Genomic DNA, 14,372 nt, shown 5'->3' with positions numbered 1-14,372 from the left:
GATAAATCCAGTTATCTGAACAAGCTTTCAGTTTCTTCCTTTTGACTAGTTTAGAGGATGACAGGTGAGGTTCTTGAGCCTAAAGTCTGATCATGTAATAACAAATTACTGTGTATCATTTTTATCTCTCTCTCTCTCTCTCTGGCTTTTCTTTGTGAACGAAGATTAAGGAAGGATTCATCCTGCACTTTCTACAAGTGCGTTGATGACTAAAAAGGCCAATCCGAGATAAACATGTCCGGTTGCAGAAAGCACAGCAGAAAGTCTCTTTGGGTGATGTTTCCGGGTTGTGGTTCTTTCTGCGTTGTCGTTTCTCTTTGAGACTCGTTCGGCGTTAGCTTTCAAAGAAGGCTGCAGCATCATGGATAGTGTGCCTCCATGCCTCCCGGTGCGAGGCCAGGGCGGACCATTGTTGGTGATCAGTTTGGCTGAGCCTGAGATGTTGTTTTAGGGAGTCCTTGTATCTCTTCTTTGGAGCGCCCCTCTTATGCTGACCTGTGGCGAGTTCACCGTAGAATACTATTTTGGGGAGGATGGTACTTCATCCTAGAAATGTGTCCTGCCCAGCGCAGCTGCTTCCTCAATGCTGGTGATCCCTGCTTGTTCAACGACAGCAACATTTGTCACATAGTCAGTCCAGTGTATATTAAGAATTGTGTGTAAACAGCGCTGATGAAAGCGTTCGAGGAGTCGTAGGTGTTGGCGATAAGTGACCCATGTTTCAGACCCATAAAGGAGAACAGACAATACAATGGCTCTATACACACTGATTTTGGTGCTTCGTCTCAAGTGTTTGTTACTCCAGACTCTTTTATGAAGTCTTCCGAATGCACTATATGCCTTTGCTAGTCTGTGATCGATCTCTTTATCAATCTTGGCATCTGAGGAGATGATGCTTCCCAGGTAGGTGAACTGTTGAATGGACTTAAGCACAGATTTGCCTACAGTGATGTGGGGATGGCTGTATTCTTCCTGTGGTGCAGGCTGGTAGAGAACTTCCGTTTACTTCAGACTGACTTCCAGTCCAAAGAGCTCTGCAGCTGTAGCAAAGCAAGATGTTAGGCGCTGCAGAGCTGCTTCTGTATGGGAAATGAGGGCAGCATCGTCAGCAAAAAGCAGCTCACAGACTAGATAGTTTAGAGTCTTAGTGCAGGCCCTAGGTGGCTTAAGTTAAACAGGCTACCATCAGTATGGTAGCGTATATAAATGCCGTCATTTTTATACTACATATTATATTATACTATTATGTCCAAATGAAGCCTATGGCTATGACTCATGTACTGTGTCAACAAAGTGGAACACCCACAATGTAGGTCTTTACACTGGTGAATTTGGACTTATCCCATCATTAATTCTGCTTGTAAAGTAACCCATTCTATCTTTGTTCAAACTTTTCTGAAAGCTGCTTAAAACCTGCAGATCCTCCTACCCTGAGGCCTAGCCATCAACAACAGAACAATACACAGATTAACATGGGAATCACTTCTCCTTACCCAGGGTCACACACTATATACATATACACCCACTCTCTTCCAGGTCAGCATTCTCTGAAGATGCCAGCCACAGATGATGGTGAAACGTCAGGAATAATCCCTTCTACAACATGGCCACATAGCCCAAAAAAACCACAAAAAATATGTGCTTAAAACAATTTAAAGTGCAGGACTATTACCCCCCCCCCCCCCATGCACACTCACACTGACTGCATTTTTAGATTGTTATAATATATTATAATACATAATGTATTATTGTATTCATTTACTACATTTTCATGCCTTGACTCTTGTATATATGAAGTGATATGAAACGTCTTATATGATTCATAACCAAATATTTCTTTTATTGCTCTTTCTTTTGTAACAGTCTGTAACAACATCTCAGTGCACTGAATAACAGACATATCTTAGGAAATAATGTAAAAGAAAAAAGTTATAATACTTACCCCTAATGACAAGAAAACAGTGCTGGCACTGACAGCAAATGATAGCACGGCAGCCACAGAGCACACAATGAGATCTGATTTCAAAGTCTCCCTCTGTGAACATAATTTTTGAAATACAAAAACTCAAGTAAAGACCAATTACACTTACGAAATTAAACTACTCAATCCTTTGCAGTTGACAGTTCCGTTATAACTATATCAGTCATTCGTTTAAAGTATATTTCCCACAATCACTTGCTCAGCAACACTTACTCAAGTGTTCAAGCTAAAATTATACTGGTGGAACTTTTACACCTGCCAGCTCTCATGCAAAAAACATAAATCAAAATGCACACTTCATCTCCTCCCCACTCCACCAAAGATTTTAATAATATAATTAATTTATTTATATTCCGCTTAATCTCAAGGAATCCAAGGGGATTGCAACAGTAAAAATAGCAAAATTCAGTTAAAAGAAAGATGCTTAAAAATGCAAAACCCCATTCCTCATCCCAATCTTAAAAGCAGTTAACACTAAAAAGAAATTAAACTTAGAAAGAGTATAGAACCATTAATATACAATTGGAATTAAACTAGAAAGAGATATCAATGAGAGTTCCACGAAAAGGGGGGCGGGAGAGGCAGAAAGATGTTCTAATCTGGAAAGGCCTGCCAGAAGAGATCCATCTTAATGGCCCTCTTAAAGGACTCCAAGGTAGTAATTTGAAGGGTCTCATCCGGCAGGTCGTTCCAGAGTATAGGAGCAGCTGCTGAAAAGGTACGCTGGATCACTGCAAAGTTTAGTCCTCTTTGCTTGGAGCAGATTCTTCCCAGTGGAACAGAGAGTGCGGGAGGATGATATGGGAAAAGGCACTCCCACAAGAAGTCAGGACCCCGGTCATGTAGGGCTTTAAAGGTTAAAACCAACACTTTGTATCTTACCTGGGAACTAATAGGCAGCCAGTGGAGGGATTTTAAGACTGGCATGATATGAGCAGATCTTGAAGTGCCAGTGACCAACCTGGCTGCCATGTTCTGAACTAATTGAAGTTTCTGAACTTGACACAAAGGTAGCCCCATGTAGAGCACGTTACAAAAGTCGAGCCAAGAGGTACCAGTGTTTCAAGGTCTTCTTGCTCCAGGAAGGGGTGCAGCTAGCATATCAACTGATAACAAGCACTCCTGACCGTTGCATCCACCTGAGCTGTCAGGTGGAGAGACAACTCAAGGAAGACTCCCAGACTGAGAACAGTATCCTTCAGGGGCAGTGTGACACCATCCAGAACTGGTTTGTATAACTACATTTCCTGAATACATCCGTCTTACCTGGATTCAGCTTGAGTTTGTTTTCCCTCATCCAATCCATTACTGAAGTAAGACAAGCATTTGGAGGAGAAATGACATCCTTAGTCACTGCATCAGTCGAGACATAGAGAAATATATTTGGGTGTCATCAGTGTACTGATAACACCCCACTCCATGTCTCCGGATGATCTCAACCAGCGGCTTCATGTAAATGTTAAACAGCATTGGGGACAGAATCGCACCTTGGGGGAAGCCCGACCTGAGCTCCCTCTTGGCTGAATAACTATCCCCAAGTGACACCATCTGGAATCTGCCTGAGAGGTAGGACCAGAACCACTGCAAAGCACAGCCTCCAATTCCCAATTCTCTCAGGTGTTCCAGAAGGATACTGTGGTCAACAGTTTCGAAGGCCACTGAGAGGTCCAAGAGCACCAACAGAGACACACTTCTCCTGGTGGTGCCCAGACAGAGATCATCAACTAAGGAGACCAGGGTCATCTCAACTCCGTAACCTGCCCTAAATCCAGTTTGAAATGGATCTAGAAAATCCGTTTCATTTAAGATTGCTTGGAATTGAATGACGACTGCCCTCTCGATTATCTTGTCTAAGAATGGTAACAATGAGACAGGCCTGTAGTTGTTTCTGTCCAGGGGGTCGAGGGAAGGCTTCTTTAAAAGTGGTTTAACCACTGCCTCCTTGAGGCAAGGTGGAAGGTAGCCTTCCCTAAAAGAAGCATTAATTATGTTCTTCAGTAATAGCCTAAAAGTGTGCCCCCCCCCCCCCCCCCCGGATGGCCAAATGGATAGAGTCAATCAAGGAGACCACAACCCTGAACCTGCAGGACCTGAGCAGAGTGGTTGAGGACAGGGATCTTGGGAGTTTCTAATTCATGGGATCACCTTGAGTTGAGGTCACGTTGAGGGCAGGTGACAAGCAGCAACAACAATAGTAAAATAGTAAAATTCTTGTAAAAGTATTCATGACTTTAAATGTTCACTGTGGTTATGTAAAAAGGATTCAGTGTAAAAATTTTAAAAGATGCTGCCACAATATGGACAATAAAACCAATCAATCAGTTTTTATTTATTTCTGTATTAAATTTTGTCATGAAAGGGTAGTACAGAAGCTGTGCTTCACTGGTTCAGTGGAGTGAGTCTAGGATTGTCAAGATAGAGTTCGAATTTGCATCCAGCTCACCTTGAGTCAGTCATTTTCTTTCATACTGAAGAAACCTTACATGAATGTTGTGATATTATAAATGGATAGGAGTGAAATATATGCTTCTTTGAGCTGCTTGGAGGAAAATTTAACATGCAGCCTTCCTCTCTTTCTACTGCCTTCCACCTTTCCTAGTATTATTGTCTTTTCTAGTCAGTCATATCTTTTCATGATGTGACGTAGTATGAGAGCCTTCATTTGGTCATCTTGGCTTCAAGGGAGAATTCAGGCTTGGTTTCTTCCAGGACCAATTTGTTTGTCTTTATGCATCCACAGTATCTGCAAAACTGTTCCCCAGCCCATCTCAAAATGAATTCTGCTTTCTTCACTGTCCAGCTCTCACACGCCATACATAGTGATGGGAAATGTGATGGTTTGGACAATCCTAACTTTAGTGTCCAGTTGTATATATTTACACTTAAGGATCTTGTTTAGTTCTTTCATAGCTGCCCTTTGCAGGGCTGGAGCAGATGGGTGTGAAAGAGTGGCCTGAGTCTGCTCTGTATGCAAGCAGGTCAGGCCCCTACTGACCACACTGCATGCTGCTCAAATGGGCTGTGAACACACGTTGCAGCCTGTGCCACCAGGAGCTGGATTATTCCGGATCCTTTCTGCTCTGGTCCAAAGGACCTGAGCACAGCTTCAGGCTGCTTTGGAGGCATGTGTCATTTGAACATCACACCTCCAAAGTGGCTGGATGCTGCTTCATTTGGCCCATCTGTTCCAGGTCACAGTCTTTTCTGATTCATGATTGCAATCTCCATTCTGATCAATGATTGATGCAAGATATGGGAAGTCTTTATTTCAATTTCCTTATTATCTAACTTGAATTTATGGAAATCCTCAGCAGTCATTATTTTTGTTTTTTAAAGTTCAACATTAATCCTGCTTTATCACTTTCTTCTTTGACTTTCTTTAGTAATTCTTCCAAATCTTTGTTGTTTTTTGTTAGTAGTATAATGTTGTCTGCATATCTTAGTTCATTGATATTCCTTCCTTCAATCTTCACTTCTTTCCTCTGAGTCTAAACTTGATCTGTTATTATTATGCTATATATCTCAGGTTTTACTATTGGGTAACAAATATTGAGTGACCTCAGATACACTTCGGACTGCATCTGAATGTAGGGTAGGGAGGTTTCTTCTAAAGCCTCCAGCCGACAGAATTCACATACAGAATTTGGAGGGGAAATTAACAGAATTAAATAACAATGGCAACCCTAATACAGCATGTAAGAGCCACGTACAGAAGGCTTTTGTAAGCTGCTACGGGTCCTATGTTACGATAAAGGCAGGAAATAAAGGAAACAAATAATCATGCAATCTTTCTGGACTATGCATGAATGGAGACTGACATCTGTTGCACATATGTACTTGAAGTGTGATCCAGAGCAAGATGAGAGCCAAACACATGTTACTACTGCACTGTATATTATTTGTATGTGTCAGGGGAGGGGCTGTATCATTAGCATTACAAATCAGCACAGCTGCAGAGTATGGCTATGAATTTGGCACATTGTATATGGGGAGGGCAAAAACAGTAATGGGAAATCTGATGGGAGAATAGCCTGGGTTGTGATTTTAGATAAATCAGACTTTGAAAAAAATATACTTTCACTTTCCTATGCTACCATAAATAAATTATTCATAAAGATCTTCAACCATACCCAAGAGATTAAATGGTGGATTTCTTCATTTGTGGTTAAAGAAGGAGTGGGCTCTGTACAAACGTTTTGAAATTAATAGTTCTCAACAACTGATACTTAAAGGCCAGGACTGAAGTTGGGCCTGAATGTAAAACATGTATAACCTCAGGCTGCTGGTTATGTAGCAGATGCCTATGAAATTAATTATAAGGCTAGGAAGTTTCATCCACAAATTGAATGGTCAATTATCCTAACATAGCTACATTTTAATTCTAGTTACCATGTCTGACAATTGCTACAAGACCATTCAAGCAAGAAAAAAGGAGCAGAGATCACTGGAAAATGCATTGTATGTTTTTGCTCATATGGATGGGAAAATCACAGAAATTTATTTCCTGCAGTGAATTCCTTACATCATCTTAAGGAAATGGCCAATTATTTTCAGCTAAAAAGGGTTTGAGGGATCAACTGAAAATGAATACTCTTCACTTCTTAAATACTTTGCTATGTACAATGTACAATGTACAGCTGATAAATATTTAAGAAAGTATACTTTAATTTAGGAAAATTCCCATGTGTTTGCAAGATATTTGGCTGCCTAGAAAGGACCAGAAGATACTCATTGCCCTTCAGCTGGGATGCCACCATGACATCTGACAGAACACCTCCTCTTCACACTGGAAATAACAGTAGTAGTAGTAGAAGAAGAAGAGGAGGAGGAGGAAGAGGAGGAGGAATAACAATATGCTGCGCATTCCCAAACCAGCAGCATCAGACACATGCCTCACTTTCCCTAATAGCAGAGCTGGCTCCTATTTGATTGGTATGAAAAAGAAAAACAGAAGCCGTTCCCTTATACTGTGAATTATCTCTTCTCTCTTCATTTTCAGACTACCTACATGTTGAAAACATCTTTCATCAAAAAAGATGAGAAAATGAGCAGAGATCTCAATAACTGCACATACTCCTGTACCAAGAGTGGCTTCAGATATTCAAACAAGTTGCAAGAAATGGCATATACAGGGTATGTTGTTCCCCTTCTGGTGCCTCTTGTATCAAATGTGGATCAAAAACACTTTCATTTCTTCTGTCTGATTTCCAGGTGTGTGTATACTGTATTCCTCCAGCCAACTGCCCTTAGAATGCACAAGTTCACATTTACATATGTATTTTAAAAAAGAAAGATGAATCACAGTCTTTGTTGCTATTTCTCTGAATGTCCAAAGCCCTGCAAAAATGTTGTCACTGAGTGAAACACTCATGTTAGAGTACCCTATCTGAGATGCAAGTAAAAGTGACTTAAACTGGGAGAACTGATTAGATTCCCAAATGTAGTTATATTTAAGTTTAAAGCATCCACATAGTGCTTCCGTTTCAAAAAAAGCAGTTCTGAACCCCTTACACACACACACACACACACACACACACACACACACTTTTTTAATTCATATAAAATATTTCCCTGGTGCTATTAGTCCTGCCAAGGAACTGGAAAACTTATCCTACACAATTTCTGCTCTAGTAGCCAATCTCCAGGGTTTCAGATACTTCCCGCCCAGGAAGTCCAGCCTGAAGATGCCAGGGACTGAATATGGAGTCTTATTCAGGTAGAGCATGTGTTTTACCACCAAACTATGGTAAATGCAAATTCAGGTACTTGTATCATGTCTGTACTTTTCCTCCAGTAAATGTATAACAGGCCTGGAAGAGCAATTTAATTTGTGAAAGTGTGAAAAAGATCAAAAGGGTATACATGTGGTCACTGTGCAGATATGAATAAAAAGGAGAGCCTTGCAATGGTAAAAAATGTTCAAAACCCAAATACTTATCCATTTTAAACCTGAGTAGCATATAAACATTTCACATGAAAGACACATTCTTCATTCCCAGTCCATAATGAAATTCCCACTCATTGTGCAATTTCACAGCCTCCTTCAGCATTAAAGAATTCCAGAGGCCTTCTTCTTCCTGCCCAAGGCAGAATGTAAGAGTAAGAAAGGCAAACTCTTGTTTCATCCACAAAATTTGCCTCTGTCATTCAACAAAGATTTCATCTGAAGCAATTCACAGCCCTACCTAGGCTTGTTTCTCTGCCAGAGATTTAAATAATTTGATCAGACATCTTGACACTGTGTGCGTAAAATAACATCACAGCATGGTTGTGGAATTTCAGATTGTGCCTTCATATAGGCTTTAAAAAATAAATAAGGGAAGCCTACCACTGATTCTCTCATCTTCTCAGGAAGTGGATCTGCTTGTGAATCTTCCAAGTGCTGATGCAGAAGGTGGGGAAAATATTTACACTGAATGAGAGACCTAGTTTAAAAACAAAACCTCATTAGGATATTTCACATGCCAGCTTGTTAATTACTTATTTATATGTAATGAGAAACTCAGAGGAAAGCAACCTAGACATTAGTGTCTATAATTTCTAGCCCATCTGGGTAACTAAGTGGGATTCATCCACTCAATTTTAAGCACCACCTAGATTCTCATTTTATAGTATAAATAAAACATTTTGGGAGGAAGAAAATGTCTAGTGTGCCTTTGTGTGACAGAGAAGATTCAACATCCCTACTGGAATACATTGTAAGACAACAGTGTTTCCATGAGTGCTGCCAGATGCTTATAGTCAAAGCCTGTGAAAATGTTCTTCTGCAATTATGATAGCCATAAACACAATTTAGTGATCAACTGCAAAAGCTGGTAGCCTCCAGCATACTGCCTCATGAGTTGCCACTGGTCATAATAATAAAACATGGAAGTATAGTCCAACCCTCATATCTGCAGGATCGATAACCCATGTCTAGTAAAAAAAAAGGTCTCTGGAGGCATCAGGAAATCCTCCATCACAATTCTATGATCAGCTTTCACTGAAAATAAAGTGTTCACTATTATATGCAGTTTTTATATGTATCCCTCCTGTATACAAGGGTCGGACTGTATTTTAGGATGCACTGCAAGTGAATGTTCAGGACCAATTGGCACAATGTGTGTATGTGTATACACCAAATACAAGGCAAATGCATTATTATTGCCATGGACTGAGTTTACCTTCATATAATCTCTCACTGCCCCTTAAATATATACAGACATAAGTATATCCACACAGATGTACACACATACACATAACATACAACATTAAGTCACCTAAAAGAATCTGTGCATTTAATTGGGATGTCTTTATATGTGAGAAATAACTCTCAATTTTAGTCTCTTTTGTCTTTCAAGCAGTCACATTTTAAATATTAGAAACAGCTACATAAGTAGAAAATATGCTAATTTCAAATGTAGCTTTATGTTTCTACTTTTTTCTCCATCTTTATTCCCAATCCCTTGAATATCCTTTAATTTAGTTCAAAGTAATTGGGGTGTGGGGAGGATTATGCACTTTAATCATAGTTATTGCATGAATATTTGATGCCTTTTAAATATCAGAAAAAAGTGTTTTAATCCTAAACAAGATATTTAAGAGTAATTCAAACTACCGAGATGTGATTAAAGGTATTAAAGGAGATTAGAAATTGTACAAGGCAACCAAGCAATGATTTCAAGGACACAAAATTCCTAAGCAAAAAGCAAAAAGGCAAGAACTTCATTTTTAAAACAATTAAAGAAAGCAATGTATGACATAATGAAGTAAATGCATATATGTGCTTTTTGGAATTTTAAGGAGAAATAGCAGTTGCTCATTCAGGCCTGTGGGACACAGCAACATTTGTTGCAAAGCCTGTTCAGATTTGAGCATCCCACAACATGAATCCTGGTGTACCAACCTGGTCTAAGTTTGTTTAAATGGAAGAAAAGTTCTGCAATAAATTTCCTCCTACACAAATCTTCCCATAGTTAAAATCTCATACAGAATCTTTCCCACCCACCCAAAGAGGAAAGGTTGGTGGGAGCACAAAATATGGCCTACTAGGCAGTCCCCCAATAATGAAATTTAATTTATAAAGAAATCAGATCAGTTTTACCTCTGCCTACTTTCTGGCAAGTGTTAAAAGGCCTTTTTTCACACAGATTTTAGAAGTTCTTCATATGGGGGGAGGCCCAAGCTCTCCTGAGAGCCAGTGTGGCATAGTGGTTTGAGTATTGAAGTAAGACTTTGAGAGACCAGGGTTCAGATATCCACTCAGCTATGAAACTGGCAAATCACACTCTCTCAAGCTAAGAAGTTGGCAATGGGAAACCAAACCAAGAACAATCTATAATAAGGTTGCTGTAAGTCAGAATCAACTTGAAGACACATAATAGCACCAGTATGTGGTTAGGGCCAACTTTGCTATGAGTCTAAATGAGATGATTACTTCTGACAGGAGGGCACTTTCTCATCAACCCAACAAGGTCACTGTTATTCTAGAGTGATGGCATTGCACCATGCTGTCCTCTACAACTTGTTTGTGGTATGGAGTATGGCTGCCTCAACTTCTAACCCTTTCCTGATGAGAGCACTGTCATCATCACATTCCCCTTCCTCTGGAGGAGTAGGTAGGGGGAGTCACCATCACCCCATATTCATTCACTAGTGGGCAGAAGTCTTCTGTGTGCTCCTCTTTTTCAGGGAGCAGGGGAAGGTATAGGTACTGCCACTGGGGCATCCACCTTCTCAGGTGGTTGACAAGTACAGGATGCTGTTGCCTCTACCTCTGCCAGCCTGCCTGTTCTCCTTCTCCTCTGGCAGTGAAGGGATTCCTGCTCCTGATATGAGTGGAATTTAAGAACTATAAATGCATATCTATAGAAGATGTATATAAATTATTGCTTTCATCTGTAATAGCTGAAATAATAATACATTGTTGCTGTTGCTTAAGGTGATCTTTACAGGACAGATAATGAAATATATCAGCAGGATATGGAGGCTTTTTTACTTCTATATTAAGCTTCCACAGTTGGATGTATCACAACATCAGCTCCTTTTGGAACCTTAGTATCTGCAGGAAATTACCAATGTTATTCTAAATATGAAAAATGGGAAAGCACCTTGTCCAGATGAGTTTCCAATGGAATGGTATAAAACTTATCCATGTTTACTCAATCCCAAGGCTGCTTCAGTTTTATAATTATTACCTTAGAATCTGCTTCCCTCTCTTCATCATTAAATGATGCCTGCATAACTTTGATCCCTAAACCTGACAAAGGCCATACCTACCATGCTACCTATTGATCAGTATCTCGCTTTGGGAGCAGGCTGTGCTATCAGCACGGTCCCAGCCAGTTACGGCCAGAACAGCCAGAGGCTGCTTCTTCCTGGCTGTCTGCATTGACAGCTATCTTGGCCAACAGATTGCAAAAAGTCATTTCAGCTTGGGTTAAACCTGTTCAGGTGGCATTTATTAAAAATAGGCTGAGGAGTGATAACATTAGGTTGGTTGTGGTTGTCATAGCCTTAAATTTGAACAGAATTAATCCTGCATACACTGATTCTTTAGAAACTGAGAAGGACTTTCATAAAATTTATTGTATTTTGTTTTTACTACACTGGTCAATTTTGGGTTTCCTAAAATATTTCTGAAATGGGTAAAAATGTTATATTTTGCACCAATGATGACAGTAAATTTTTAAACAGTGAAATGAGGAACCAGACAAATATTCTCTTTTGCATTAGCCTCCCAGCCTGAGGCCTACCATCAGCACAGAACAATACACATGCAAATCACTCCTGCATTCCCAGGCTCACACAGTATATACAGACCCACTTTTTCCAGGCAAGCATTCTCTGAAGATGCCAGCCACAGATGCTGGCGAAACGTCAGGAAGGAAATCTTCTAGAACATGGTCACATAGCCCGAAAAACCCACAAAAAACCATGGATGTTGGCCTTGAAAGCCGACTATGCCAAGAAAACCCCATGATAGTGTGGCCCTAGGGCCACCATAAACTGGAAATGACCGGAAGGCACACAATAACAACAAGCATGGTTGTCTTTTCCTCCAGGAACAACTACCAATAGAGTCCATTGGACGATCACTTGAAAACAAACCTGGAGACATTTCACTGTTCACTGATAAGAATCAGCTCATGTAGCCCTCGCTTCCAACACTGAACATGTAACCTTGTGTTTCATGTTTCACGGTGCTTTTCACAATAGCTTGTTCTTTTGTCATATTTCAAGCAAAACATTAATTAACTGTTCATATGAGACCATGTTATTATTGCTACCTCTGTTAAGCTTTAGGGCCTTGTGGAAAAAATATATTAAAAAAAAAAAAACGCTTCATCCTGCATGTTTATCAGGAGTAGGAATCATAACACCTTCCAAATGTTGGACTGCAACTCCCAGCTGCCCTAGCCAGCATAGTCAGTGTTGAGGAATACTAGGATACCAACAACATCTGGAGAGCCATGTGATTCCAGCTGCTCATGTACACCAGTATTGCAGGAGTTTCTCATAGCATTTGCATAAACACACACATTAATAATAATGATGATGATAATAAATTTATATCCCACCTTTCCGACTGGATTGAGGTGGCTTACAGCAAGGGTAAAAAAAATACAATACAGAATAAAATCCGTTATCCCTCCCTCCCACACACAAAAAATCCCAAATAACAATAACAATACAACATCCAATAATAAAAGTTATAAAACAACAACATAATTTTTTTTAAAAAAAACCAATTACATAAATAAAAATCACACAATTCAGTTAATGTTATTTTACAGGCGTATAAATATGAGTCATAGCAGCAAAGAGATGAAAATAATACTTGCTACCAACTTACATTAAAACAGTTGGGTCACTGCTTTGCCTACTCAGATGGTAGGAAAGTGCAACTAAAAGGCCACAGAAAGCAGAGAACAAGGCAGGAATGTGTTGAGCATCCCATGGCTCCTACAAAAAGAGAAAGTGGATTTGGGAGGTAGAATGATTTGATATTATAAATTAAAATTCATTTTGGAAAGAAGCTAAACAGTGCCACAGCCCTTAAATTTGGAGTATCTCAGTTCCTTTTACAACTCATATTGAAAAGATTACATAGTATCCCAATCTGTCTAATGTAGGAGAAACTGTCATGTTTCAAATACACTACATAATTATATTAACCACATTATCTTTAAAATTACTAATTAGCAAAAGAAACAAAGAAAATTACATCAAAGTCAGATTTTCCACCCTTATTCCAAACCTGCAGATTCAGAAGCAAATTGATTAATCCCAATTAAAATTAATTAAATCCAGTTCCATCCAATACAATGGCATGAAGTCATTTCAAAGACAAATTCCAAAATACTTGATATTAATTCTGAAATTTCAAAGTACTTGATAGTAATGGTTTGCATTTAGAGTTAAACGCAGCAGGATTTGGCTATCTGATCCAGCAGGGGAAAAGATTATCTGCCACAGTGTCACTGCAAGCTAGATCCAACCCAATGTCTTCTCCCACTTGTTCAATATAGATTTTGATTGCCTCACTGGTCGTTCTGAATAACAGCTTCAGTTTTGAACACCACCACAACCACATAATAACAGCTCCTTGTGGTAAACCAAGGATATTAAATTAAAACTAAAAATAACAGTTATGCAGGCACAGCTGAGACACAGGGAACTGCTTCACACCAAGAGCTAACAATATGAAGCTGCCTCCATAGAGTTGCCTTTTAACCAGCAACTATAGCCAATTGTTTGCACGTAAAAATTGGCTCAAAATATCTCAGCATTAAGTAGTTCATTAGTATAAGGGCAATCATGTCCTTCTTTCATGCTTCTAATATGCCTGCTTTGAGATTTGAGTGTTTCTCCGCTGCCATTTAACTAATTTCTCTGCATAGCCAAGGAAAGATTCAGTCAATAGCTGACATCATATCTCCAAGGGAAACCATAAAGGGAAATTACAATACATTCTTTTTGACATCAATGATCATCTTATGATCACTCATTAGATAATGAGCAGCAAAAAACTTAAAAATGCTTTTCAAAGCTCCCAGCTCCTGCTGTTGTTAAAAAACATCAACCTTCCAAGCATATCTAATTCACAAAGGATTTGTCAATTTGTAGTTTGTCTCCAAAACCTATTCAAATTACTTTATTATGTCAACAGCAGGTTTTGCTATTTCTTTATGAAGAAATATGGAAAAGCTGGAGAGTGCAAATCTGACCACAGAATTCCCCTTCCGGTTTTTTAAAATCAAATTTCTATCTGTTATGATTGTAGAGATATTCTTAGAATATGTGACAGATTTGTAGTTAAATGGTCAAGGGATTATATAACATGCAATCCATGTGTCAGTAGAATGGAATCTACTGGTGGACTGGATTATCCATCTCTGTATCATTTGCA

General features: G+C 39.3%; 1 protein-coding gene across 1 annotated transcript in view; it reads right to left on the bottom strand.

The window, feature by feature from the left end:
- The window catches only part of PCNX2 (pecanex 2), a 143,776-nt gene that overhangs the window by 78,898 nt on the left and 50,506 nt on the right, over window positions 1-14,372 (bottom strand). Inside the window, exons 16-18 of the mRNA XM_089529911.1 lie at window positions 12,816-12,925; window positions 8,310-8,406; window positions 1,943-2,035 (exon numbers count right to left, since the gene is read on the bottom strand). Of these exons, the coding sequence (XP_089386037.1) occupies window positions 1,943-2,035; window positions 8,310-8,406; window positions 12,816-12,925 (300 nt within the window). The remainder of the gene's footprint in view (window positions 1-1,942; window positions 2,036-8,309; window positions 8,407-12,815; window positions 12,926-14,372) is intronic.

The sequence above is a fragment of the Sceloporus occidentalis genome, unplaced genomic scaffold (genome assembly GCF_023333645.1).
Source record: "Sceloporus occidentalis isolate IW3139 unplaced genomic scaffold, rSceOcc1.0.p SCAF_6, whole genome shotgun sequence".
Classification (NCBI taxonomy): Eukaryota; Metazoa; Chordata; class Lepidosauria; order Squamata; family Phrynosomatidae; genus Sceloporus; species Sceloporus occidentalis.
Note: the sequence above shows the minus strand (reverse complement) of the source record. Positions and strands in the feature narration are given on the sequence as shown.